Source organism: Pungitius pungitius, chromosome 18, assembly GCF_949316345.1.
Source record: "Pungitius pungitius chromosome 18, fPunPun2.1, whole genome shotgun sequence".
NCBI lineage: Eukaryota > Metazoa > Chordata > Actinopteri > Perciformes > Gasterosteidae > Pungitius > Pungitius pungitius.
The window spans coordinates 5,424,843-5,449,913 of record NC_084917.1 but is presented as its reverse complement, the minus strand read 5'-3'; the positions used below and the strand labels follow the sequence as shown (position 1 = coordinate 5,449,913).

At 41.8% G+C, this 25,071-nt stretch overlaps 1 protein-coding gene across 1 annotated transcript in view; it reads right to left on the bottom strand.

Annotated features, from left to right (window-relative positions):
• brinp1 (bone morphogenetic protein/retinoic acid inducible neural-specific 1) overlaps positions 1-25,071 on the bottom strand; it is a 90,854-nt gene that overhangs the window by 53,823 nt on the left and 11,960 nt on the right. Inside the window, exon 2 of the mRNA XM_037484420.2 lies at positions 14,594-14,861. Within this exon, the coding sequence (XP_037340317.1) occupies positions 14,594-14,811 (218 nt within the window). The 5' untranslated portion in view covers positions 14,812-14,861. The remainder of the gene's footprint in view (positions 1-14,593; positions 14,862-25,071) is intronic.

The following is a 25,071-nucleotide window of genomic DNA, read 5'->3' as shown; positions in this document are numbered from 1 at the left end:
GGGTAACACTAGGTGGGTTTTCTTTCTTGAAAAAAAATCCATTTCATTTGGAAATATTGCAGAGAATAAATCAATCAAAATGGACCAAGCCATAGCGAGCTCTAACCTCACAGTAGCCATCCTGCACGCTGGTGTGTTGGAAATGACTGTGACCCGTGTGCAGCAGGAAGTCTCATTTCTATGTGGTCAGTTTGTCTGGCAGCACTGAAGCCTGGCAATCATGGCACAGTTTCATTTTTGAGACATCAGCTACAAATATCGTGTCACGAGTCTTAATGTAATATCTTTAACCAGACATTAAGGTGTACTTTTAATTGCTTCATGACTATTTGCGATTTTCATTCACTCTGCACAATAACCAGTTTGTCATATACAAACAAACCTACCAGGCATGGAATGCTCTTCAAGCAGCAAAAATATGTTATGTGAATTGTGTTCAATAAATCATTCTGAATGTGACGTTGATTAATTATAACAAAAGCTCCAAAATATTGAAAATATATTTTCTCATCCTGTAAGGTTTGTATGCGTATCACGGTGCTCTCCGTGAACACATTGGTCGGAAAGCGTTGCTATGGCATGTCATCACACCGTTCAGGCAGCATGTTGTCTGCTTCAATAAGAGTTGGGTTGTATCGACTTTGAGGCAATATTCCCTAAAGCTCTGACAGGGGCAGCAAACGACCATCACACGCTGTGTCACCACGGGCACTTTGTTGATCCTGGCACTAAAGCCCAGATTAAAAAACCTTGAGAGGGCATGACAGACATTCAAAGTAGAAGTGTGGCAGCCCAGAGGAAAGAGCGGCACCGTTTTGCTGAAATACAATCTCTAATTAATTGAGAGGGAAACTGGCTCAGCGGGACGCGGAGAACAACATGTTCTTGGACGCCTCATAAATGACACCAGGAAACAATAAAAGCAGGAGTGTCAGTAAATTTAGTAAATTAAAAGGACTTGTCATCCTTGGCTTCTTGCTCACCTCGGTCCTCCTTTCATACTGAATCAAAGTCCTTTCAGTAACATAAAATACGCATTCAGGAAGCAATGCTCCGTTACAGCTTGTCTTTTGTCAGCTTGAGGTAAGATTTCGGGACTGTCTAACAAAAAGCCTGTGCCTTTTTCTCTTAACTCGAGATACACAAACAAGCCTTTATGATGAAACAAACAAAATCAAATTGTTACACCAAGCTATAAACATGTTGGTGTTCTCAAAACACGGGGGCTTCATTTGAAGCAGACAAAACGCAGACAAGATGCTGTCGTAAAAGGGCAGCATTTCAGAAAAACAGGCTGAATAAATATTTCAGATTTACTTAACAACAAATATGGATAGTCTTAAAAGCAGTGTTTTGGGGCCATTCAAAACATCACATATACAGTGTTTCTTCACTCTCTGCAGCAGTGCAAAATATTACAAGATATTGCATGTTTATATGCACCTATTTATTAATATTTCCATCCCTGGCACTTCAGTCAGTCATCTTCAAAGCTGCTTATCCTTCTTACAGGGTCGTGGGGGCGTTTGGAGAGGGGGGGGGCGGGGTAGAGTCCATCCCAGCCAACATCAGGCCGCGCGACAAGTTTATTTTTGTAAGTGATACTATACAGCACTACTACAGAAGTTTTAACTAGAACAAATTTATTTTTTCAAATTAAACCTCAGAACCGTTTCTGTCAACATTCCAGTTGTTTTCATGGTGCCTTTGAAATACAGAACTTCAAGGAATGAGCTGCTGTATATTTGGTGCCACTGTGAGAAGACAGCATTGGTATTAATGCTTTGATGAAGAATGAACATTTCATTTTTAGTCATTTGTTCCACTACTTGTTTGTTCCGGATGACTTGACTAATACTTCAATCGCTGGTTGAAAAGGATACAAAACAAAAACATCATTTTGATCTCCTTTAGTCAACTTTATTGTCGGAAAACAAAATGCTCTGGAGGAGCAACAGTCCCTTTCAAACAACAAAGGTTGGCTGTATTAACAGCTGTCGCTCTAATCCCAGCCCAAAAACTGTAAATCTGCTTCAGCTTACTTTTACACAGGGAAGACGGATTGAAATATATGCATGCTTAAAGTTATGCAAGGTCATTTACCAATTAGAAATATCGGAATTGATTCATAATGCTACATTTTAACATAACAGTGTGATAAAAAAAAGCGTTTATGCAAATGGGTATTGTTATGATTAGCATTAACATAATGACCCTTCAAAACAACCATTAAAAAAGAAGAGCAATGAGAAATAGCAATGAGATGTAGAACATTCTTCATTTTTCTCCCCCAAAACTAGGAATGAATTCTTGATCACTGCGAAAGACTATTTTATAGTTCGTATTATGAATTTGTCTTTTTCACATACAGAAATCTGCATATTGGTAAAGTTAGGATAATTCCGCCAACCAGTCAAGCTGCAGTTTTCCATCCTTGCTTGATCAAAAAGTAATCATTTCTAGATTTTTATCTCATTACACATTTGTGCAAATAGTCATAGTTTGAATCTGAAATTGTATTTATGCCAAATGAACATTTGATAGGTATCCCTTACGAGGGTGGTTGTTACCTACAGTCATACAAGTCTAAAAAAAGGACTATTGCATCTGTTTAGAAACACTCAGAGTTGAAGAATCCATTCTGGGCCAAATGACTGGGGATCATCCTCACCATGATGATCTCATTTTTCCACGGCCATTATAATATCACGTTAAAAAATTAATTAGCAAATGATCCTACACATGGAGATTTGGCATTATAGCATCCTACGTTATTTACAAAAGACCATGACACATTTCTGAGACATCATTGATTGAATCTTTGCCACGATGCTTCTTTTAAAGCCATGCTCAGCAGCCAGAGAGTGGTGCACCACGACGGCCTCGACAGAAAATCCTGGCGAGCTGCAAGGACTGGGGGAGACTTTGATCCAATAATGGAGATTCCCCCATGAATGACTTTGTGAAGCGATTTTGTCGTCCCACACAGTATTGACTTATTCCCGTACATGGTGTTCCCACACAGAAACAGCATTGCATGATATCATCTAATAGGATGTGATATATTTTCAGGGATGTAAGTAAATGTTATTACGTCTACGTCACCATATGGACCACCAGGGTCCATATTAATGCCCATATGCGTTGCATATCGGAAACTGCCTCCTTTGAAGAACAACGTGTTATGTCTACCAACAAGGGGCCCTAATGACTAACATGTTGCAGTAGCTTTTTTTTTTCATTTGTCCAGTAAATGTGATCCGGCAGTGATAGATGACTACCAGAGGGCAAAAAAAAAGTATCTTCATTAAGGCGTAAACCGCTTGATTAACAAACGGCGTGCTATTGAACTTCGCCTAATACTGTAAAGACTGCAGAGCATTTGCTGCTTGTGTCAGAAAAGAAATGAAGCTAAAACGTGGTATTCATGAACTCCATTTCAAGTAATTGGAAAGAGTACGTTTTGTTTACCCATTCATCAACATATTCTTTCTGGAAAAGCCAATTCTTTTGTAGCTTGTTCCTTAAATTGGGATGCGGTGGACTTTAATGGTTTAATGTTTGCTTTATCTTATTTAACAAATAGTGTTTGATCTTTCTATGAATATGAAAACTGAAAGTCAGAGTGGATAAATTTAATATGCAGCATTTTCTTCACCTGGTTATTGTAAAGTATTGACGTTGTATTTCACCTATTCAGTCCAACATTTACTCACTCTTGGAAACTAGTTTATAATAAATTGTCTTGCACTGACCAATGAATAGCAAACGACTTGTGTTCCCTGCAGTAGCTTGAAGTAGTTTTCAGGCCACAGGTTCGAGAAAAATGTTCAAGTGAAAATTGTTATTTCCGCATGTCATACATTTTTGTATACATGTTCTCGTCTCAATTTTCCTTTGGACCCACTACGTATCAAGCTGGCTATTCAGTAAGATGATATCATCATTCTATAGCCATCAATGGGCAGTATTATTAATATAACTGTATCCCTTTCTTTAGGGAAGGTCCCCTCAATCTGAGATCAAAGAAGCCTTTTTCCTGTACTGCGTCGGTATTATGCAGCAGCTTGAAGAAATGAAAGAGGAGAAAAATGCCGAGCCTTTCATGGTAATAAGGAGGCACGGCCCTGTCATAAATCAAACAGACAGAGATACAATTGAAATCCCATATGAATTTCAACCACCAAGAGCCATTCAAGATATTATGGAATGAATTTTAATCCTATGCACCAGTGCACACTGAAGGACCACGCAGAAACTTGGGGGGGGGAGAGGGATGCTATTTGGACTGTTTGTTCGTGCTTGTTTTATTTATTTTCACTTCAATACTGGCGTGGACCGGATTTCTAAACACGGCAGTGTAAATACTGCAGAAAATCCGAGGGGCTATTTTGAAATGCTGTTATAGTGCTGCTAAAAAAAAGTCAATGGCCTCAGCAGAGAGGCCATGTAAAAATATCCATGTGACTATTGCAAGCTAATGGGTTTGGGTAAAATTAGGTCCGTGTCAACAGTGAATCGCTTCCGACTCACTGTCAATGTTCCCATGTGTCTGTCAAGTTAATGATCATACAGTAAACTTTATGGAGAGATAGCTGCATATCTTTTAACAAATACACAAACATTCTGCCAGGCAACAGACAGTGTGTGTCCTTACATGCACTTAAAAAATGATAAGGAGATCTTTGATATGAAATATTTTGTAATAATAAGTTTGATGGACTGGACTGTCGGCTATTATATCATTTCAAATCCTGCCAGAAAGAATAGTGATTCAAAAACTGTCATGAACATAGCAAAAATAGCTTTTCCACCCCAAAGCTTTGTTTCATTTACAAATTGCGACATCTTTCAAAGTCATGAGGTCATGAAACACGATGCCTGCAGAGTCCATCTGTGTAAAATTATGGCATTTGGCCGATACTGTTTTCATCCCAGAGTAAAACACAGAGAGAGAGAGAGAATTATTTGCTACACAAGATCATCTCAAGGTTACTGTGATGTACAGAATAACATAGAAATAACACATAGAATTAGAAACAGAGAAATAGAAAGGCTGCCATCAATCTTACAGTGTCTGGGCGGGCATGTTAAGACTTTTCCAATTTCTTTATGAGCTGGTGGGAAGTATTGATTTCCGTTGCACGTTGGAAATGTTGTATTCATTCAGTTGAGGTAGTTCCGAAAGTTCAAGAAAACTATATAAAGATGCCTGCCCAAACAAGAATCTGTGATTAAATTGTCTTTCTATTAACTGCATTGGTATTTGAATTGAATTGAGTGTTTCTTTATTTATTGTCTATTAAAAAATTGACTGCCCCATCAAGATATTTTTGATAGAGTGGAAAAAAATACCATTCATCTATTTTACTTACCACTGCAATAACGTAAAATAAATAATTAATAAATAATGTAATAAAAATGCTTTTTGGTAATATAGTGACGAATTCACATTTGGGAATATGTTGGAAATTACATTATTACTGTACAACATCCTGAAATATGATGGTAATCTCAATACTGAAAACTCCACTTACATCATATAAGAAGGAAGTCTGAATATGGAGTAAGTTTCTGTGTTCATGACCATTATGGAGCGAATGAGGCAATGAGGAATGAGGAAACGGAACGAGATTGTGGAAATGGAATATGATTACCAGCGTAATAGCTTTGTTAGTGCACTCTGTAATTGTGAAGAGGGAATGAAACTAAAATGGATCTAATCAAAAACAATCCATTAATTCACTTTGATCTCTTTGAAAAATTTGCTGGGACATGGTGCCGGAAGCGAATGCACGGCTGAGTGACATAGGCATGTGTTTGAATCGAATTAACTGTGTAATATGAGAAGTTCTGCTGATGAGCTAGTCCGACTATGTGGGCAAGGACCGAATAGAAAATGATATGTGCACGCCCCACACAACAAGGGTGCATGCATATCAATGTCAAAATCTGAAAAAGCGAAATAAATTTGTTAATAAAATCCAAGGCAATTCTTTCCGATATGCTCCCCTCTCTCCCTCACTCCAGAATACAGTTTACAGCTGATTAAACACTTCATCACCTTCTGCATCCTGTAATGAAATCCACAACAATGCTTTTTCAATCTATATATAACACAAAACCCACCAAGGTCAAGACATTTATGCAATGAAAAGAAACAATTTTTATTTTTCAAAGCGCCCTGGAAGGCGCTTATTGTATCCCGTCTATTTTCTGCTGAACTCAATTTGCCCCGTAATAACAGTCAGTCATAAGCAAAATAAAGCAAAATGATGTTGATTTCTGTGAAATGTATTAGTTGTTTGTGTAACGCCTGCAAATAAATACTGGCTCTTTCAGTCCAATAATCCCTTTGTATTTTGATCTACCCCCAAACAAAGCTCCTTTCAATTAACTTCATTGGCTTAAATTTGCAGGATATCTGAATGACTTCTGCAATGTCATAGCACTGGTACTTTGTATGGTGTTAATATCAAGTCAAGAAAATATTTTGACATGTTGCAACTAATTGTGGCAGAAACTGCAAAGATTGCTGAGGCAAATACGACTGTATGATGGTAGATTTCAGCACCTTGGACATAAATAGTTTGCTAACAGAGGGAACGATTTACACGCAGGTCCAATACATGACAGCCGATACAAGTGTTTCTTTGAAAGCAGTAAAAGGAAAAAAATCTCCCAAAAAACAAGGATGCCACTTTCCTGTTTGAGATATATATGATATGGCCTATGTGACATATTCAATACATACAAATGTTGATCTTTGAGACTCCAACTCAATCTCAACTCTGGGCCAAAATGGCCGACATGTTAATGCAGATATCATATGAAACCCCTGTTGAATTAATTTGGGATCAGTAGCTGATCTGGGTTTCTACGATATGGGACATCTTACAATATATAGGTTTTCAGACAGCGAGACCTCCTCGTGAGAGGTTGAACTAACATGTGGGTATGAGTTGATTAAAGGGATTTAGCTCTCCCTGTAGAGCAGAGACCGTTACGAAAAGAAAAAAAACTGCAGATTTCTTTTATTGTTTAATATGGTCATTTCTTTGTTTCAAGTGTCTCTGACAGGGCACATGATCAGTAGGGGGATTCAAGACGTCCCTCTTCTCAGAAAACCTTTCCAGCTCTTTCTGGGCAACCTCTAGGTATTCCCTGTTTAAAAACGCCAACCAGCCACTGTCCCTGAACACTACACTGCAGAAGAGCATGGAGGTTGTTTTTATTGGGGCCAAGACTGGCGAACTATGTCCAGAGCCTTTCAGCTTTTCAGCCAAGGCGCCCTCTTGCAGGGATACGGATGCTTTTGTCAGGTCGGCCAAAAGTTCTTCTTCATAGTGTCTTCAAATGCCTCTTACACGTTGGCAAACCGACCCGCCCTTCAGGCCAGCTGATGCTCACCAGCGGGTTCCTAGGTTTCCGTCCCGAAGGGGAACCGATGACCCCCCAGCCACGGCACCATCCGGTTCCCACGTCTTCCGGAGTTGAGAATGGAAGACTTCATGGACGGGGTGGGGGGGGGGGGCTTAGCCAGGAGTTACCCAGTTTAACCTCACAACACTTTGAACTACCCTGTGCATGAACATGATAATTGCCATGGACGAGCCTGTGAATCCAACAATCCAAAGCGAGGTACTGAGTCAGAGACTTTCTCTCTGGGCGACTCACAGTCGTGGCCTTTACTCACATAGAGGCTCCCCTCTCATTGCCCCTGCAGAAGCTCCCACGCAGCGGCACTCATGAGCTGGTGGCTCATGAATAAACCCCCAAAAACTGCCCTCGCCGTCTCTCACCCTGGGCAAAGGAAATGGATATTCCGACCCCTCCTGGAGTTTTGTTCCAGAACCAGAGCAATAATGCTGTGAGTGAGCTCAATCTCAGTAACTCCATGCCGTTAGACCTCTTGCATGAGCTTAGTTCCCTCCTGGCCAGAGAGGTGACGATTGCAAGTCCCTATAGAGCGAGTCTGCAAAGCATTGTCATTATTGTCTAAATCAATGTCATTTTTGCCAATATATGTTAGAATGACAATATTATTATATCTTCTTGGTTTTCTGTCCTAAAGCCTCTGCATAGTGCAGCTAAAGTGTTTTCCCTTTGTTTAAACATTTCATATAAGTAGGAAGAGTTTCTGATATATTGCTTGACTGCCCGTGTCCCTGACCTTTCAATACTGCTTGTGTTGTACATCTTCGACACTGACTCATTTTATTCCGTTGAATATATAGAGCTTGGGGATCTCAAACTGACCTTAGCACACGCAGGGCCATGTATGAGCACAGTGGGGAGCGACAGCCATGATCCTGCACGTTGGTGCACAACAATGACACGTTGTTCTTTTTGTGTTAAAACAGAGAAGCTTTGAATACAAAACGCAAGGAGCAACTTTCGTCTCTGCTCAGGTAAATATTACTCCACAATATACAGTATATACTCCATTTTAAAAAGTTGTTTGCTGTCTATATAAATAACAAATAGGCTGAATACGTGGGCTTTTCTTTTGTTGATTAATAAAAAGCAACCACTACAGAGTCTAGTCATCATATGGAACATATTCCTTTTCATTTATCATTATTTTTTACACCCTTCTGATTTGTTTCTATTCAAAATTATGGTCTCACTATAATAGACAATGTGTTTAGGCTTCACACACAAAGTGTCCTACGCGACATGTCTGCTCCGGCCCCATCTCCTCAGAGATAGTTACACTTGGTGATGTTGCATTGCCATTCTCAGGGGAGAGTTGCACGGGCGTCCCACGCAGTGAATTAGTCAGTGCTTAACCCTGACAGTTTCTTCTAGCCTCCTGTTTCTTCTCTAATTACTATCCCTTCCTTGCCAGTAATTAAGTCGTCCCACAGCGGGGGCTTTTTTACAACTTGGTATGAGGAGGGAAGTGGCGAGGAATTCCAGCCCTGATCGGCCCGTTGGGTCTTCCAAAACCTAAAGAGCTGAGAAATCTACATCGTTACCGAATATCAGCACTGTTCAAATGATTGTTTTTGAAGTGTAGCCCTGCAGTGTAGCATCTCTTTTTTTATGCATGTCTGTTTTCCATGTGTGTGTATTAGAGAACTATAATACAGTTTTGTGTTTATCCTGATTTGTCTGTAAAAAATTGTCTGTGCTCCACTGTAACCAACACTCACACCCTTTAGATCTCAATTTTTAAAGTTAAAATGTGACTCAGTTGGTGACCAACAGTGACAAGCTGTTCTGGAATTTCAACAGGTGTGATTGGCTGATCCTGTGGGTGGTTGGAAGTGGTTACTGCTTTAGTCAGCAAATGGTAACTCACTTCTGCTGCCAAAGTATGAGGGGACAGCCAAAATTATCTTTGGTGACATCCTCTTGGTGAGTCATCTAAGCTAAATATGCATGATCACCTAGTAACAGTGTTGCATGGAAACTGATAATAATGCATTTATTTAACAGCACATTGTCTTGCATTGAACAATATTGTATTAAGCCAGTTTTTCTTTAAGCAACTTGTATCTATTGGCAGTTTGTCGTCATCTATTTTATTGTTGTCTTTAAGGGTTCTGTCACCCCCCACTGCTGAAAAAATAATGAATGAACAAGTTATGAATAAATAAAGGGATGTTGTGTCACCCACTGAGCATTGGGACAGAAGCGCATGGAGGAATAAAAACAGCAAAAAGGTGTGGCAATTTTTGGTGATGTGATTTGATGACATGCTGTGAAGGCATTAATAACAGTCTTTGTTGTTCCTTTATTGTGAGAAAGAGGTGCGCCCGAGTGCATGTTGTTAGCGAGTCCTCTGAGCCACTTCAATGCCTCGGTAAGGCGGTTCTTCATCCCCTTGACTGTATGACCTCACTGCCAGCATCACAGTCAGCTTCACAAGTCGTGGTGACTCTGGACTCAGCGGACCCCCGTCATTGTCTCAAGCACTTATACGCATTCTCGTTATCACACACTTCTATCACCTTCCCGTCTCACTGTCTAATGGCACCTCAGACCCCACGATGTCTCTGTCCGCTTCCTCCAGTCTGTTTCATCTCTCCTGACTGCCTGTCTCCTGCTCTCCCTTTGGCTACGGCCTGCTGAATTAAACATTGCTGCAGCCTCTCTTAGCAAATCTGCAGACTACATCAAATACGCGTCCTCTCGCTCTATCCAATTACAGATGGCTCATCCAAACTAATTCAAGACCCGAGTCGGACAAATGTTACACCTTGTTTCTGTTTAAAAAAGAAATGGGGCCCAGATGAACACTGACAGATGCCCGGGCAAAGAAACACAAAGAAACCCTTGAAAAAGGGATTATTGGCCATTGGTCATCAGAGAACTTGAACCAATTAGGCAACAGACAATGCTATGCTAATAACAAATTAAAAGAAAATGAGTATTAAAAAAATGTGTGAGTTTCAAGTTGCAGGTCTGTTTGCTGAACAGTTTAAATCAGAGGCAGAATAAAAGAAGTTGTTTGCATGTGCAAATTAAAGCAGTAGATTATTAATTCACGGTTTTGTGCTGATCAAGTGGTTGTCTGTGGACTGATTATAGTTAGGAATAATTAATGTCATGAAGGAAAAAGTTGAGAAAGAGATATGCATAATGTGCTTGCATTGGATATAACCATGGTCTGCTTGTCAAACCTGGTATTACAGCAGAGTGTTTTAGGAATGAAAGCTTATTTTAACCTCAAAGGACACATGAATGGAAATGTCTGGTGGAGATGCTTCTGCCACGTCTTTCTCAACACGTGCGTGTATTTACAAGGTAAGCTAAACTTGTAGCGTGCTTTTTAGCAAATGTTGCGTGAATAACCCACATAAGAAGTACTTATTTTGGTTCAGAATTATAATCTTTTGCAGTCAAATGTTGCCCTCATTTGTTTTGAGGGGGGGTTAAGCCCCCTTCTCATTCCGCCGTATCCAGCAATAGCAGCTTTATCCGAGGTGACGCGGTGGAGCCAGGTCTATGTAAAGATGTGGGCGCGCTTCCGTTGTTGCTGGCCCAGCGTAAATTCTCAGTCATCCATTTTATATTTCTGCACCTGGACATTAGCCAAGAATATGCTGGGTAGTGAAATTGCATCTGGTCCTTACTGGGTCGACATAGCTTCTATCTTGGCTCTCGCCCTGGGGCGGAGGACTCTGCCTTCGTTGGGCCTTGCTTGGTCGGGTTGGGTGATCGCAAGATGCCGTGGGCGGTCATTGTTTCAAGGTCCAGCGCGCGTTGTCTAATCCAATCTCTCCTTCTCTGCCGTATGCCTAACATATCCACCTGGCAACGAAGCATTAATAATAATAATAAATCGAACTTGTATAGCGCTTTTTTGGACACTCAAAGACGCTTTACATGGGGGGAAAAAAACAAAAAAGGGGGTTTACGAAAAAGCTTGTTTGAACAGGTGGGTTTTGAGCACTGATTTGAAGGAAGGTAATGAGTCAAGTTTCTAATGGGCTGTGGGAGTGAGTTCCAAAGGGTGGGGGCGGCGATGGCAAAGGCTCGGTCCCCCAGGGTTCGGCGGTTAGTGCGAGTGATAGGGGTGAGGCGGTTGGTGCCTGCTGAGCGGAGGTGGCGGGTGGGCTGGTGTTGTTGCAGGAGCTCAGAGAGGTAGGGCGGAGCCAGGTTATGGAGGGACGTATAAGTGAGGAGGAGGAGCTTGTATTGAATCCGATATTGAACGGGGAGCCAGTGGAGCTGTTCGAGGACCGGGGTGATGTGTTCTCTGGACCGGGTATGGGTGAGGAGGCGGGCAGCAGAGTTCTGGATGTATTGCAGTTTTTAAATCTACTATCCACCAAAAAAACATATTTTTACTTCAACTTGACTAATAAAGTCAAAAGAGTAGAAAGGTACGTTAATTAATCTTCCTACAAATATACCCCTGATAAACTCATTTTGATTTTTAATGTGTTGGGTCTTCATGAGCCCGGGTCCAATGACAAGAGTGGCTCCATCAACCTTCTCTTTCCATTTACCTCGACATGTCTTTTCAAAGTATGATCAATCAGAACTATTCATTCTCATAAATATTTCTATTTCAAATAACAACCCCCATCTTGCGTCTTTGATTACAGAGCAATGCTGATTTGAAGCCTTTAAAATGCATTAATGGCCACCAGATTTGCATTTATATTGGTTTCTTATTCAGGCACACAAGAACCTGAGATAGAGCTCTGCGAACAAAGACCAAAGAGAGAACAGGCCTTATCTGAAACACATTCGACCCCATAATAGAGTACAAGCAACCGAATGAGAGGCGCTAGTTTGAGTAAATCCAGTCTCACCGCGACCTGAAGCACGCGTTGATACACACAATTCTGCCGGAGGTCTGATCCGGGAGCCGAGCGCAGCCAGCGGTGAAAGTAAGTTGCTTGTGACTGACGAGCAACATGCAGGAAATGTACACTTATGTTTATGGAAAACAGGGGAGTAGAAAACCAAAAGAATGCAGCGTGAGGATCACAATCAGCAGCGGCACACACAAAGCACACTCCAATCATTTTTATTTATTTTTTTAGAGAGAAATAAGTCCAGAGGGAGAGGATAATTGGTGCCTTGTGGTGTGCCTTTCCCCTTCAAGCGACAGTGACCTTTTCAGAGCACCGGCACTTCCAAAATCTGTTTATCCTTCAAATTAGGCGCATCGCCCATGTCATTAAAGATGGGGCAGATTTATTTGTTGCTGATCAGGTTGGCATTGTCCGTGCGGCGTGCCACCGGAGTAATCTCCTGTTGATAAGAGAACCCCGAAAGGAATGGATGCTTTGTCTCTCCGCAAATCTGATTCAACCACTTTCCACCACTAAATCGTCGAGGCAGAGAAGGTCCCGGGGGAAATTTACAAAGCGATTCAGTTCTCAGTGCTGGTTAGAGAAGAGCACGGCTGGGCAATCATGTGCCAAGGAGGACCGAGAGCATGTATGATTTCATTCCAACCAAACACCAGCTCCAGCTGATGTCACTTATTTACACACACACACACACACACACACACACACATTCCCCCCTTTCTCGTTGAAGATGTATCAATCATTGAAATGAACTGTTGGTCCAAGTTGGGATTAAAGTCCTTGGAAAACACTTGGATCTCAGGGAGAACGTCCCACACCATTGATTCAGGTACTGCATTTGATTTTTTTTATGCCTTACCTGCTCAAAAGCATCTCTCATTCAGTCGTAAAAACGTGGCTACAAAAGGGACCAATCAAACTTTTGCATGTTGTGACAGTTTTGCGGACGTTGATTGTTATCATGAAATTCTTCACACGCTCAGTGCGAAATTGAATTGCCTCGTGGCGAGGAGAGGGGTATCCAGCAATGATAGCTGAATTTAATAACACTAATGGTCTGTTAAGAGGTAGAAATGACAGGAGCCACCTGGGCCCGGCAACGTTCCCATCAGCCCCCCCCCCCCCCCCCGCCCCCCCGACATGCAAACACACACGCACGCTCTGTTTTCATAAATCACCGCAGCATCACAGCCGGCGCTCGACGGCTCGCGCGGCGCCCGCAGGAAGGCAGGCCTCAGAAGTTTTTTAGCCTCTGAGATCCGTGTCTCTGTGCAACATCGCGGCGCCGTCAAGCCGCGCATTATGCAAATGCGTGTTTACCGTTCATGTGACGACATCAAGGCAAGAAAAGCCAGTGGGGACCCGGGGCTGTGGCACGTTACCAAGAGAGATGGAGCGGCGAGACAGCGAACAAACGCCGTGAAAGCAGTGCCAAAGGAATGGAGGAAAATGACTCCCTCACTCTTTCTATGCTTCTGAGTTAGAAGGGACTGGAGATGCAGAGAAATCAAAGGACGTCTTTCCTAGAAAGAGGAGTTCTATCTCATTTCTCCACCGCTTCCTTGGTATGGAACAAATAATGTGATGTAGAATGCTAAGCAAGATATGAACTCTTAGAGTTGAGAAGAATCCTTGATCGATGATTTAAAGATAAATTCATTCGTTATGGTCCTAATGGAGTGCAGGGGGAGGATTTCTAATTAGACACTAATGGTTTATCAAGTTATTATTCTAAGTTCTGATGTGTGTGAAATTTGCAAGTATGAATTAGAATGACCATAAAGTATGAGTTAACTTACTTTGATGCTTAATATATTTTGGGCTTTCAACTCTTTTATTGTAAATCATTTAGAAATGTTTTAGTGTGTTTATGTGTCAAAAGATATTTGGTTTGTCAATAGTCACAGTGTAAAAAAAGGTAATGTTAAAACCTCCAATATTGTGTCTTTCTAAAGGATAAAAAATAGGTGGTGATGTCATCAGTGTAGTCTTGGTAACTAAAAATGTGTTACTTAAGTCTTCGTTATGCATCTAGCAATTTGAATCTGGACTATGCAAAATGTAGGATCCAGTATTTTGGGATTGTGATCTATGACTGAAGAGTGCAGTGAAAGTACATATAGGGGAGAAAAAGAAGTCGACAGTGCTGAGAGTGGTTGCAAGTCCGTATAAAAGATGCACACTTAATTGGTTAAAAATGTACACAGTGCAGCTCTTTGCAACCAAAATAGAAGAAAAAAAAAAAAAAACATTAAAACCTACAGATTCTTAAAAAGCCTAGCTGGCATCAGTGCACAGGCTGAAAGTGAACTCACCTATAAATTTTATATCTGGTCGTAAATCCTTGGCGGAATCTTTCCACAAAGGACAGATAACTCCGAGAGTGGTGGAACGGTCCACGGTCAGAGATGAGCCAGTCATGTTGCTTGGTGACATGTTGTTCAGTGGCCAACGGGTCCTGGCGCGAAGACTGAACTGTTATATGGTCCCATATAAACAGGAAGCAGATGACCTCAATAAACCTCCAGTTCATGCTTTTTTTTAAGCCGCTCTCTGTTCATTCTCGCTCCATTATGTGGAGACCTGAAAGGAGAGAGAAGAGGGAGGGAGACACAGGAATAGAGAGCCGTTACATGACAACGTTCGTTTTAGCGGTTCAAGAAGATGTCACAGAGTTATGTTAATTGTGTTGTAGTGAACAAATAAGAAAGTGCCCTTGTCATTGCCCCTTTACTGTGATATGATGTGTATTTACTGTCTGTTCCATCTCAGACGGTTCACCCTTCGTGGCTCCCTTGAGTTTTTCAGAAAGACAAAACAGATTGTGCCTCTCCACACAAGGACTGTTACCCTTTCGCTGATAAATATGAAGTACATCCTCCACAGTGGCTCTTTTTTTTTTTTTTTTTTTTACAGATAATTGGTGCCATGATAACTTCTGACAAGGTTAGAAGACTGCTTCACGATATGTTATGACACCCACCCACGAATGTAAAAGAACACCATTTCCCTTTACCCAGTGGTGTCAATTACCGCTGGAGAAATTGTTCAACTATTGACTTGTGACTTCATGAATTGTTAAACCTAATGTGATACACAATATTGCCTTTCTCCTCAAATGCAAAATAAGAACCTAATTATGTTTCACTAAAGCTGCTAGGGGTTGTTAATACAATTGGTTTATTTCCCTAGCTTCATAAAATGGCAGCATAATACAAAATGTGACTCTAGGTTCTTTAAATATTTGAGAGAAAATGCTTATTTTTCTTGTTAGTGGGCTCACGGATCAATGTAACTGAAGAAGGGGCATCTAAAGACATACAGAAATAAGGCTTGATGCATGGTGTTCATTTACATAATAAAACTCCTTGAGGCAGCAGGCAATAAACGCCCCCCCCCCCCCCCCCCCCCCCCCAGTTGAGCCACTCATGCTAAGAAGGTTTAGCAGGATGATTTCCACGATGACATATGATGCTGCACAGTACCGATACATCGCCCATAGATGTCATGCTACATTGATCTTAAGGTGAAATGTCAATGCTCCATTACGTCGCGCTTGATGGAAAAAAATTGAAAAAAGGATGTTGAAAACGTACCATTTCAGAAAGAACATCAAAATATAAATATTCCCTCATTTTAAATTCATTGTGAAAACCTGCATCCACTCGTAAGTGAAATGATGGGTCTTACTTACTGATAAAGAGACGATTTTCATCAGTAATTGCATTAAAGAACTTTGGCCCCTGGCCGTGAAGCACCCAACAGTGTGCTATCAAGAGCTGCTCTATGTGAAAAATCCTCCCCTTTCCATGGCTTATTAGACAATAACGCTTCATAAAAGAGCAGGGCAAATTTAATGGACCTAATCGTTTCCTGTGAAATAGATGATCAACTACGCGATTGCAAAAGTTGGAGAAATCAAAGCTGCTCACATTGTGCGTCTTTTCTTGGTTAAAATAAGTGTCAATTTCTTATGACGGCTTAGATGTGCCAACGGACCAGGAAACATTGGGGATAATTTGAATATTGACGAACTATTTTATGATTACACAGCCTATTTGAAGTATAATCAGTACTTAGGACTGATAGTAATGAAATCTCTGCTATCAACTGCTAGCCCTGCATGCCAGCTATAATCTCACATCTGACAGAAAGAAAACAAGCCTCTTTTTCCTCCCGTGAACAAGATACTCTGTGGCAATGACAAAATATGACAGTGTTCTGAACTGGTCCATTTTTAGCTAATTATCGTACATTCATTTGAGCTTGGCTGTCAAAATGAAACAATACATATGCTGATAGGGAGGGACGCTGCTCAGCATGGAATTAATGAGGATATGCATTTCAGCAAAGATGGGGCGTGAGTATGAACTTTCACGGAGAAGCAAAAGATGGATGAAAAAAAACTTTCAGTGAGTAAATACATTTTTACAGACCTATTGACTAAAAAGTTTACTACGACGTCTTCAGGTACTGAAGGTGGTTGAATCTGAAATTCTTTGTTCCCATGTTTATGAACATGAAATGAATCCAGGAGAGCATCAATTGTTTAATTTGGTGAATATATTTATTTATGTTCAACGTTTTCTAGTTTAAATACACCGACTGTAAAGACTGCAATCACCTTTGAGAATGTACATCAAATAGCGTTTGCAATCGCATGACAGTATAAGATATGCATTTTTGGATGCATCTTAACTATGGCTTGAAGAGTTGAATCATGAAACCAAACGTATTTTCAAAACTTTGGCCAAATTCACTGAAGCTATCAAACAGGATTTTGTTAGTGAAAATTAGGCTTCAACAACAAAACGCTGGTAGCATATTGTTAGTGAATGTTTTGTTAAATATTGAATAAAGAAAAGGGTTGATTCATTCTGTCGGGCCAAGCTGGATATATGGTGTATTCGATAAGGTAAAGTCATCTCATGTACAACAATCACATAATCATATAATTGTGTACGGTTGGACCGCTGCTAAATGTCTCACTTTGGCAAGAAAATGTGATCGGTTGACTAAATCTCTTTGTTTACAGCATTGCCTTCATGCAGAACTTAGCAAGTAACTGACGGTGAACTGTGATTTTATCGTTGAGGCAGTGGCAATGAATTACGGTCACAAAGTAGACGCAATATCTTCTTTTTTGCATGCACTTTTCTATACCCTAAACTCTTTTACATTACCTCCATTGTGTGCTCTTGATTGCCCCATCAACATAAAAATCAGTTACCGCTGGCTTTGGTCCCTTTGACGACCTGAGTTGTCGTTTCTGTCTGAATCCTTGAAGCCTCCTGCAGTGAACGGACTACATTTACGACGTATGAAAGTAAATCCTCAGTGATTCTTTTTTTTTCACTAAGCCTGTTATAAGTAAGATCTGCCTTTCTTATCCTGCCACGAAACAGTATCCCATCTCCTGCCAGATTATGTTGCTTGTTTGCTTTGTGCGCTTGGCGTCTGAACATTTTCACACCTTAAACCGAAATGTATGTACGAGAGGAAAACGACTCGAGCAAACGGCACAGAGTGAAGGAACGGTGGACAAATATGAGTCATCGGGACGACTAAAGATGTCGTCACCTGTACAATATGTTGTTCAAAGAAATGATCCTTTTAGAGGAAATGGTGAAAATTGTGAAGGAAGAATTAAAAACACATTACTAGAAGGTAAGCTTGATGAAAAGCAATGTTCTGCATGCCCCCATCACAATCTGAAGGCCAAACTGAATCAAATCACACTGAAAAAAAAAACCAGTCGGCATGGGGTAGGGTGATTAACTTTTGGTGTTTTGGGGGTGGGAGCCATGTGGTGCAGTGCAGCAGAAGCACAGCGGGAAATGGGCTGGTATTAGGAATCAGATGAACTGTTCCAGGGTTCCACCCTTTAAAAAATGCAGGCTCTATGCCACGCTCCTCTTTTTAGTGTAAAACATGTATGCTACTGAGAACCGTTGGGAGCCGTTAGACAAAACAAAAAAAGAAATTCTCTCAGGAATAACTCAATAATGTTTAATGCAAGAAGGGCTGACTCACCAAGAGCGAGTATTCTGCACTGTAAACAAGCCACTGAGGGCAGATGATGTTAAGTGGGAGGAGATATCACGTTTGTTTAATAATTGCTGCCCACCTCCTTCGAGAACTGTTTCCGCTGTAGGAGGAGGTTTAATGCCCATTGCTATTGAGAGACAAATAATTTGGGTGGGGAACCACAGGGACAGTTTAACAACTGTGTGGGGGCCATCCACTATAGCCATCCCTCACTGTTACTGAGGCTTTAAATCAGGGTTTGACACCCCTGCTTTCAAATGCAGGCAAATCTGGGGATTTAACCCTATTAAAAAAATTAAAGATTGTAGCTTTCATTTGATAGAATTATTCTGGATCTAATGGTTTTATTAAATTGTACTCACGTTGGAAACATTGAGGAATTTGGGACCCTGCTCTTCCCTGATCTAAAGTAAGTCAATTTGATTTGTAAAAGAAACATAGCTTTTGAACGTTTGAAGTTCAACAAAATCCCCCTTTTTTGTATTGCCATTGAGGTATTAATCAATATATGCAGACCTTGCATTGATACAACCAAATGTTTTGCAAAAAGCTGCAACTTGAAAAACATGAACACACTCCTTAGTCTGCACTCGAGCCACTAAATAAACATCCACTAGTGTTTGCAGGCTACATAGCTAATTAACATACATGCAGATGTCACTTAAGGCCTCATTAGATGCTGATGTGGTCCTTCGTCTTCCATACCACCAACAACTGTTCGTCCATGACCATTAGGCTACAGGGCAACATTGTTAACTTTGACTCTCCTTCCCTTTGGTGAAACTCTGGCAGCCTCCCGGCTGCTGACAATCACACATACAAATCAAAAGGAAAAGGAGCATTTTGAATAATAATACGTTTTTAAAAGTTGCTATAATTCACAAGCAATACTCCACCATCCCATGGCATGCAAATTATATATTATTTCATGCATAAAACTCAGCATTTTGTGATAAAAAAAAGGGTTTGCATAAATTGAATGCATTGACGGATCCAACCTGATGTTAAGTGCCTTAAGTTACAGCGCTTCCCATGAATTATTCTGCTGTATTACTGCTAACAAATGAAACCTTTTTCAAAAATTCCTCTGCCATATGAAAAAATACTGCACCAAATGTTGTGCACTCCACTCCACTGAGATGCACCGACTTGATGGAAAAACATTATTTTTGAAACCTCTCCATTCTGAGGTCTTTATGCTCTGTTGCTGCCTGAAATCGTTGCCCACACAGATCCCCAATCTCACATTTGTTCCACACATTTGTTTGTTGGTCGGGCCTGTCGGAAATATTCTTTATCTTGAGTTATTTGCAGATTACTGTTATTTGAAGAGTGGATCAGGGAAACGGGGAAGGGAAGAGAAGGACTCGATCACATTTACCCTTGAATAAACAGGGTAAAAAAGGGGAGGATGTTTGCTCCAGGAAATCACAGGACAGGACAAGGGAGGCTTGTTTTCTCCATCCCCTTTTAAAACAGCTTCATTCATGCCGCAACTCCTCCTCCATTCTACTTCATTCAGGGAGATTCAATCTCCATTCTGGTCCCATCACCAGCTTCGCCAATCAATTCCTGCCTCCCCTGTGTGGGGCCCTAAGTGTCCCTCTTTATTCTATAAAGTTCATAAGAATGGGGAGGCTTGTTCTCCTTATTTGTATTCTAAATCCCAGGGAGGCAAGAGATCAGGGCAGAAAGGAGCCCTTTGCTGGAAGGCAGGTAGACTCTAAGGAATTGGAGCGGCTACAATGTATTTCCGCACAATCCGCCCGTCCACTGCTCCCGCGTGACACCTGGTCATCGACATGTTTTTATTTTTGCACTTTTTTGGGGAGACGTGAGCCGACGTGAAACACCGAGTCCTCTTTGTGCACCACTGCCTCCGGGGGTCTTCATTTCAAGCGATACAGATATAGTGCAGGCAGTGAAGCAGACGCTTTGGACGTGAGGTTGTGGACGGTCGGTATCCCAGAAGTAACAACACGGGTGGGAGGGGGGGGGGGGGGGCAGGAGAGAGCAGAATTTGCCATACCGGTGTCATCTGAATTCTGAGAATGATTTCTGCACAGCTCACAGCCATGTCTGGAGAGGCGTGGTAATGGTCTGCCAGTTGCAATTTCTGGGAAGCAACAGAGCAATTGGGAAGGCTGGCCGTGGCTAACTTGGTTTGTAGTGGATTCCTTTTCCCTCACGAATCTCTCGCCTTGCTCCTGTCGTTTCTTTTTGAAAAAAGGGCCGCAGTGGCACCCTGACCTTCAAAAAAAAACAAAAAAAACATGGCTGAGCAAGCAAGACTCGGTTGGATAATTAAATTCTCTGGTTGGTCAGTTGCAACCAATCAGCTCAGCTCGGGGATCAATGGCTGATTTTGAAAAGCAAACTAATTCACTAATGGTCAGAGTTAGTCCAATTTACCTGGTTGCTGAATTATTGTGACCCGAATCCATTCAAGGGAGGATCAATGCAAGGCGGGGAGAGGAACGGGAAAGGGGAGCCGGGGCATCCGTCATGTGAAGCGGTGCAAGGAGTGTGCTTCAAGGTTTATTTGAGGGCTGCCTAGTTAAACAGCAGCAACGCGGGGGCGGTATATGAGACGGTTTTAAACAGGGACTGTCTCTGTCATAAAGCAAATTAATTAATAAGGTCTCCGTGCAACCACAAGTGAAAAGAGTGTGGATGGTGGAAGGTATGAAGGTTTTTGGGTGTGTTACTCCTACCAGCCGACATGCAATTCAATATTGAATGAAATAAAAATGGAATTGATTTGCTTCATGAGGAAATTCTGCTGCAATGAAATGCATGTGACACCTGCATTTTATTTTATTCCCTGTGCGTTTTTTTCCCATTCAATAGGTTGTTCTAATACATTTCATTCATTTAATTACTGCCCCGAATGTCTCTTTAATACACTTCTATGGAGTCAGGTAACAATAGGTTGAACACGGCATCGCCCCAGTCTCGAGAAGCACAAAATCAATATCAGCATAGGGCTACATTTTGATTATTTTCACAGCCTTAACATGCTTAAATGGGCCTTTCTGAGAAGGAACTCAGCTGTTATTTGTGCTCTCTTCAAAGCAACCAAGCCGCTAAGATCGGTTAGTTTGTTGTTGTCATTGCATGAATTTGGTTAATCCAAAGTAAGCCTGTGAAACACCAAAGTCACACACTAACAAACAAACTCACTGTTTGAGGCAGCGACTCCTGAGTTATTTGATGTAAAATTATAGTTTTTTTTCAAAGGAGTATTATAAGTTTCAACAGAGTATAGATACAGTAGCAGCTTGGGTTCTCTCTCAGAAAGGGTAGAGAAGCAAAAATATAGTGTACAGTTAAACTGATACCGATTTTGAGGTAGGACTTTTTAGGAAAGTAAAATACATTTCATGGCTTTGCTCCTTTCTACATCTGAAAAGCCGATGGCGAGCCGACCGCCATCTACTATGGGTAATTTATTCGCTATGAATAAGTACCTCACAGACCGTGGCATGAAAAGAAATCTCAACTATCCCTTAGAGCTAAAAAGGAACACAACAGAAGTGATTTGCTCCTCTGCTCATCTGGTTTTCGCTGATAGGAAAAGCAGAAGGATTGCAGCGCTTCAGCCGGCGCCTGAGTCCCTCGGCCCGAAGAGAACGAGGCGATAGCCGGAGCAGGCGAGCCATCTGTCACCACATCCGCCGCCGCTGCCGCGGCCCGCGGAGCAGATGAAGATTGATCATTTGTCAACTCGCAAATTGGCTTTCAAGTGGTTTCTCTAATTACTATGTGGTTTTATTGATGGGAAACAACCGACTTGCTTTTCCTACGAATCACCTCGCTGGGCACCGTCTTTGTGTTTGAATATCTTGAATTTCGGCGTCCTCTCCGGGAAGGACCTAACGCTGGGCTGAATAAAATGGGGGAAAAATGCAATTCGCATGCTGCTTCTTGTCCTAATGTTCCACTGAAACAATGTGAGATTTTGTTTTAAAAAAAGGAGAAAATTCAATTCCCTTCGCTGTTCACAGTCAAAATGCACCCAGAGCGACCAGTGGGTCGGCCTGAACAGGACTTTAGGGGCTGTAAATGACACTTTTCGCACGGCAGTTCGACTTTGCTCATGCATGTAAATGTCAAAGTGATGTCATCCACTGTGTGCTTTCCACTGAAAGCACTAAAAAAAAAAGGTTTCCACCAAATGGGGAGAAAGAACAGGAAGTGAATGTCTCGGGCGGGTTTTGAAAAGTCTCCGAGAGAGCACGTAGTCAGAGGCCTGATGTATATAAAACGCAGCCACAGGGCCGAGGCATGTGCGCGTTTGTTAGTCGCTGTCTCACTTGCAACCACGACAACAACACAACAGGGATTTAACGGAGCCACTGTGAAGCTCATCCCAGGCCTTAGTAATATATCTCATTTTTTTACTGTAATTACCAACAGAATTAAGCGGCAGATACTCCTTCCTCTCTTCCTGGTGTGACTGATCTATCATAATTGCTTGTGTCTGTAACGTTTTATTCACATCTCGCTATCAGTGCCACGGCGCAGAGTGTGATGAAGTGTTGTTGCGAGGCAACTGTGAGACGGCAATTGGATTGCAGGGGCAGCGTTTTATTTTTACGGATACGCGCGAGGGAAGTATCGCTTTATCGGGACGAGGGCATGATTTGCTCATCTTGTTTCGGGTAACCGTGGTGCGGGACTCCGGTAGGGAAATAAATGTCCCCTCGTTTTGTCACACCGGATTTTATCAGCGTGTGCCGCGCAAGATGAAGCTCGAAGAGAACAATGTGTTCTTTACAAAAAAAACGCGTCCTCCCCCCCCCCAATTGCACTCCCAACGACCATCGAAACCAGATGTTTGGATCGGAGGAAAAGTTGGGTGACAATTGACAGAAGAAAAATGTTTTGCCAGCACATTTCCGAGTGTTAATGCTGCTTCACGTGACTCTTCACAACAACCTTCCGCTTTTGTACTTTTTTTTATTTTTTTCCGGCGACTTCTCTGAAAGAAAAACATAACAGCTGCTGCCCTCTCAGGGGACCCGGACTCCTGGCATTGCGTAGAGAGAGATTTTCGTCCAGCTGCAGTGGGTATTTTGGTTTCGCCGCTCCGATGCGTCGCCATGCCCCGGGACTCCTTGACACCGCTCACCTATTTGATGTTTGCTTTACAATTCGACCAATCGACGTCCTGCTCAGCGGGAGACCTTTGGCTTGAGAAAAGTTCCCTGTCCGGCCCTCCACAAACAGAGGGGAACGGGGGGGTGTTAAGCTTATGGTCACTGCTCCCATTGTCCTTAATTCACAGGCATGGATTTGGGAGGTGGAGGGAAAGCAGAGGAGTCCGCACGGGCTCAGTGGGTTCCAAAAATCAGCAAAATCTGCAGAGACGCTGAGCAGATGGTGGAAATAAAAAATAAAAAAAAGTGTTCCCATCTCGATTCCTACGGATTAAGCATCGCAAAGCCGAACTGCTCTGTGTTACGTATCCCTGGTGTTGGCGCTCTGCGTGAATGTCAATATTCTAAGGGTGTTTTTGTTCGGCGCCAGTCTCGATCTCCCTCACAGTTGCAATGAACTTACTCTGTCAACCTCAATTCAGTATCATCTATTAACCTACAGTATGCCATTGGCAATTTAGTGCTGCGATGTAGCTTCTGCGTCATGAAGACATAAAATGCCTCTATTTGGCCTTTTATATTCAAAGTGCACTACATCTGTAATACAACATATAATAACCATTCCATGAAGGATGGGCTGTTTTATTTGCTTGTATTGTCCAGATGAATTGGATGTGTCTGCCGTCTAGCCATGGGAGCTTGTTTAGTGACCAAGGACAATGAAAATTAATTCCCAGAATGACTGGAAAGAGTTTATTTGGATGCATTTGTCAGAGTCTTTTTGCCTCTGTTTTTCTCTCTCTCTCTCTCTCTCTCTCTCTCTCTCTCTCTCTCTCTCTCCATCTGTGGAGTTCCAGTAGTCCACTCGCATCCAGCATTGAGGGACTCACGCCGTGAACTGTCTTTTTGGGGCAACGAAAATAAGTTGGGACCCTACACTGGCTCCCGTGGTTGCATTTAGGGTCCTAATTCTAAGTATTTGTGAGTTTGTTTTGGTATAATTGCAGATGCAAATATGATTAGCCAATACCTCAAAAAATGAACATCTCCGAAAAATGTACGGCAAGTCATTTTGGCGACAGCTTTTTCAACTTCAGATGTTTTTTATGGTTATTGTGGTCTTGTCGTGACTTTCAGGGATTTTACTGTTTCAAATAGGAAGGGCCTTGCTGTATCTAAAAAAGAGGAACGTATTGAAATGGGCGCTGCTTTTCGGGATGCTCAATGCCATACGCACAAGCTCGCTCACATAGTCCATTATATAGATCTACATGAGCAAAGGCATCCCTGAGCAGACATTTTTAGGCCTGATATGACTAAACGGATGTTGAATTTTTGCTGAGAAAAGCTTTCTTTATTCTGCACCATATTTTGTCTCTTCTACTTGGGAGGTTATCGCTTGCAAAAATGTGCCCTTGATATAGGTTAGAGCAGCAGACTTGTACATATTCCCAATGTTAAGATTGAAAATAGAGCGCTCTTGACCTCTTGCCATTGGAATTCTACTGTCGCTGTATCCCTCCACTAAGCTGTCCTCTTTTTAGCGCATAGCTTTTTCCACAAGGCTAACATTTCCATTTACCATCTTTTCCATTTACCAGCATTTCTGTGGCATCCTTCCTTAGAAGTCATGAGCTATGTGA